Source organism: Vicia villosa, linkage group LG1 (genome assembly GCF_029867415.1).
Source record: "Vicia villosa cultivar HV-30 ecotype Madison, WI linkage group LG1, Vvil1.0, whole genome shotgun sequence".
NCBI classification, from domain to species: Eukaryota; Viridiplantae; Streptophyta; class Magnoliopsida; order Fabales; family Fabaceae; genus Vicia; species Vicia villosa.
In genome coordinates, this window is record NC_081180.1 from 242787069 (window position 1) to 242791717 (window position 4649).

The 4649-nt window shown below is 41.2% G+C and overlaps 1 protein-coding gene across 1 annotated transcript; it reads right to left on the reverse strand.

The window, feature by feature from the left end:
• Nucleotides 1-1991: 1991 nt before the first annotated feature.
• On the reverse strand, nucleotides 1992-4063 carry LOC131597939 (uncharacterized). The gene is made up of 3 exons (XM_058870599.1): nucleotides 3537-4063; nucleotides 2988-3494; nucleotides 1992-2796 (listed from the first exon to the last, which is right to left on the reverse strand). The coding sequence occupies exons 1-3, from the start codon at nucleotides 4061-4063 to the stop codon at nucleotides 1992-1994; spliced, it is 1839 nt and encodes a 612-aa protein (XP_058726582.1).
• Nucleotides 4064-4649: the final 586 nt, after the last annotated feature.

Consider the following 4649-nt stretch of genomic DNA (forward strand, 5'->3'; position numbering starts at 1 on the left):
TGTCGGGGAGATACTCAATCTGTGCACCTTCTAATGAGCACGATTCAGAAATTTACAAGAACTACTGGCCTTGTGATCAATCCAGCAAAATGCAAACTATATTGTGGAGGGCTGGATGAGGACTTAAGGAGAAAGATCAAAGACATCACAAAGTTTGATATGGGGCAGTTACATGTGAGGTACCTTGGAGTACCTCTAACAAGTAAGAGACTCAACATTAAACTCTATTTACCCCTAATTGATAAAATTACTGATAAAATCAGGCACTGCTCATCTAGACTGTTGAGTTATGCGGGTAGGATCCAATTGGTGTGTACCATTGCCTTCACCATTGCACAATATCGGATGCAATGTTTACCACTGCCCAAGTTTGTAATTCACCATATAAATAGCATCTGTAGGTCCTTTATCTGGACAGGAGGGCCTGAAGTGAAGAGAAAAAGCTTAGTGGCCTGGAAAATAATGTGTAACCCGATAAGCCAATGTGGTCTTAACATCCCTAATTTAGGAGGTATGGAACAAAGCTGCAATGCTGAAATATCTATGGAATGTATGTAAGAAAACTGATAACCTTTGGGTTAAGTGGATACACACCTACTACTTGAAGAATCATGATCCGATGGTGGTGCCTGTTAGTAAGTCCTGGTCATGGATTTCCCAAACTGTCCTGGGTAATAGAGACATTACTGTGGTACATCTCCATGTCTGGGAGAAACAACTTCAATGTAATAGATTCTCTATGCAAGAGATGTACCAGGCCCTTGTGAAGGTTGACAACAGTGTACCTTGGAGATTCCTGATTAGAAAAAATTATGCTAGGCCTAAAGTTATCATCACCATGTGGCTAGTATGCCAAGGGAAATTAGCAACTAAGGATCGGTTGGTGCGTTTTGGTATGCTGCAGACTAATACTTGTAGCTTATGTGGAGACAAGGAAGAAATCATTCAGCACCTTTTCTTAGAATGCCGAGATACTAAACCGATTTGGCTAGCAATTCTGAAATGGAAGGAGATCACTCATGAACCTAGAGGGTGGCAGGAGGAGTTTAGCTGGATTCTGCATACAACTAATAGGAAGGGATGGAAACCGTCTGTCCTGAAGCTTGCGATAACTGAAACTCTACACGAGGTTTGGTTATACAGAAATAGTATTATATTTGAAAAAAGAAAGAACACAAAGATAGTGGAAAGCATTATAGAAAAGATTACTTATAGAGAGTGGATGTCTAAACACCTTAGGAAACACATAGCAATCCTTATGATGTAATTTGGTTTGATCTTGTCTTGTAAGAGGGTTGGAACCTTGATTTCGACTTGTAATCACTGTTTTTTGAATTAATATATTCCACTTGATTAAAAAAAACAATATTAACTTACAAAAGTAATAACTAAAAATATTAAAAACCAAAAAATTGGTTCCAAAATTGTTCCGTGATTAAATTGTATCTTTTGTGACCGAATTTCATATGTTTGTTATCTTTTTTTTTTACCGAAAGAAAATCAACTCATATCATTAATCATTAAAGTAGTAATACAAGGAGGGATCATATTAAACCAACTACGCCTAGACCAAGAATCGGCCGCTTTTACTATAGAATGAGCAACCGAATTCGCTTAGCGTTTGATAAACTTAACCTCAAAGTTTGGAAAATTATTCAACAAAGTGCGGATAGATGAAATAATAAAACTAAATTGCGAAAAACCGGGTTGAGGTGAAAGAATCGCCTGGATAGTTCTTTGAGAATCACTTTCGAAGGAAACATTCTCCATGTTGGAGTCGATAGCACTAAGGATAGCCTCTTTGATTGCCAAAGCTTCCGCTTCAACAATTGAGAAGGACTCAAAATCCTAAGCTGCTCCTCCGCACACGAAATTCCCCATGTGGTCTCTCATGCACCAACCCCTATTCGTAGTACCTCTATTAGTGTTAAAGCCCGCATCAACATTACATTTCAAGCGCCCCTCCACCGGGGGACTCCATCTAGGAATAGTTAGGGGGTGTGCTCCCTAGCTATGTGAGTTTGAGCCTTGAACCAATCTTGCCAATTACAAAGAGCATGAAGTCCGAGAATATTGTGAGCCTCACTTTCATTATTCCAAATCATGTTATTACGGTTTTTCCAGATAGTATCAATCATAACCGCAACTCTCCCCGCCACCAATGAATCTTCCTTACAACATATATCAAAAATCAAAGAGGTAGCATCATGGAAATTATGCTTACGAGGATCCACAATATGAGCCAAACCTGCACTTTGCCAGCACCGGTTCACAACATCACAACCGAAGAACACATGCCACGAATCCTCCATATATAACTCACAAAACGGACAAACAGTTGAGCAAGGCACATGAAATTGTTGCAGCCTAACTCTTGTGGGGAGACAATACATACAAATCCTCCAAAGAAGATGCTTCACTCTAGGTGGAGCCTTAATATTCCAAAGACTACTCCAATCTCCAGCCACCCCCTGGAAAGGCGACCGTACCTCCTTCCTCCATAACCTGTACCCTGACCGAACACTGTAACACCCATTTTGCTCCTCTTTCCAATTCCACTTATCTTCAACCACATCAACAATTAAAAGAACTTGGAGAATAGCTTTCCCAGCATCGGAATCAAACATCTCCCTGATTAAAGGGACATTCCAACATTTACCAACAGGAGATAAGAGATCACTAACAGAAAGACCATAAACATCTTGACGTTGAGGCCCACTCAATATACCCTCGGTACGACCTCGAAGCCAAGGTGCACCCATCACTGGAATATGCCTCCCATCACCAATACTCCACCTACAACCAAGAGAAAGAATCCTCCTAGACTCCTAAATGCTACGCCAGACAAAACTAGGATTATTTCCCAGATTGGCCTCAAAAAAAGAAGAGCGAGGAAAATACCTTGCTGTATAAGTTCTTGCCACCAGAGAATGCGGCCTAGACAACAGATGCCAACCTCTCTTAGCGACCATGGCCAGATTAAATGCCTTGAGGTCTCGGAAACCAAGTCCCCTGCACTCTTAGGACCTGTTAACTTATCCCACGCCATCCACTTGATGCAACTTTGATTACAATTACCACTCCACCAGAATGCGTTAAGCATTTTTTCAATATCATGAATAATGCCATCAAGAAGAACGAACAGACTCATAACATAAGATGGAATAGACTGCAGCACCGATTTGATCATAACTTCCTTGCCTGCTTTAGAAACCGGCCTACCCCTCCACGAATTAATCTTCTTCCAAATTTTGTCCTTCACATACCCAAAGATGACCTTCTTACTGCGACCAATAAGGGAAGGGAGCCCCAGGTAGGTTCCAGTACCAAGAACATGACGCACTCCCATGATGTTAGCCAAATCCTTCTGAGCAGAAATGCTGATATTCCTGCTAAAGAACACCTCAGATTTGGACAAATTAATTTCTTGGCCCGCGACATCGGCATATAAGTTAAGGATCTCCATAATGTTATGCACCTCCATGAGATTTTCCCTGCAAAAAAGAAAACAATCGTCAGCAAAAAACAGATGGGACACACTAGGTGCCCCTCTGCATATCTGAACCCCGTGGATATCCCCACGAGCCACTGCTCCTTTAACCAGAGACGAAAGAGCTTCTGTAACAAGAATTAAGAGATAGGGGGATAGAGGGTCCCCCTGTCTCAACCCTCTTCCTGGTTGAATAGGACCAATGCTATCCGAATTCACAAGTACAGAATAATTCACTGACGAAACACACGTCATCATCCAGTGAATCCACCTCTCCGCAAAACCCAACCGACACAACATACCCCTCAAAAAACTCCAATCCACACGATCATACTCCTTACTAATATCAATCTTGAGAGCCAAGTGGGCATTATTCCCCGAGTTCCTTCTTTTAAGAGCGTGAATAACTTCAAAGGCAATCATAGCATTATCAAGGATCGATCTTCCCTCCACGAAAGTTGATTGCTCCTCCCTAATGCACTTATCCAAACACTTCTTTAATCTGTTGGCGAGGAGTTTAGAGAGAATTTTGTACACCACATTACATAATGAAATGGGACGCAAATCTGACATACTAGCGGGATTCCCATTTTTCGGAATAAGACAAATATTAGTGTAATTAATATCAAAAGGAAAAAAACCTATTTCTAGCTAAAGCTTAGCTTCTATAAAAATGTCATCACCACATATGTCCCAGAAGTTCAGATAAAAAGTCGGGTTAAATCCATCAGTGCCCGGAGACTTGTCAGGTCAGGGTGCATCTAAGCGAGAGCCGTATACAGTTCTTCCTTAGACAAAGGTGTAGTGAGAGAGTCATTATCTCTATTAGTAATAACAGGATGAATCAGTGCCAACACTGGCTCATACGATCCGGACTTTGCTTTGAACAATTCCTCAAAGTAATTTTTTGCAACCCCACACAAACCATATTGATCCTGAATCTCAACTTGCTCGTCATTCATAAGCCTACTAATTTTCTGGAAATTCCGGCGAACGGAAGCTGTACGTTGAAAGAAGTTAGTGTTCCGATCACCGTCCCGAAACCAATGAGTCTTGGCTCTTTGTTTCCAATAAGTCTCCTCCCGAATAAGGACCTTGCTATATTCTTGATTAGCCACCATATAGTGAGAAACATTAACAGGGTCCGTGCTACCCCTAT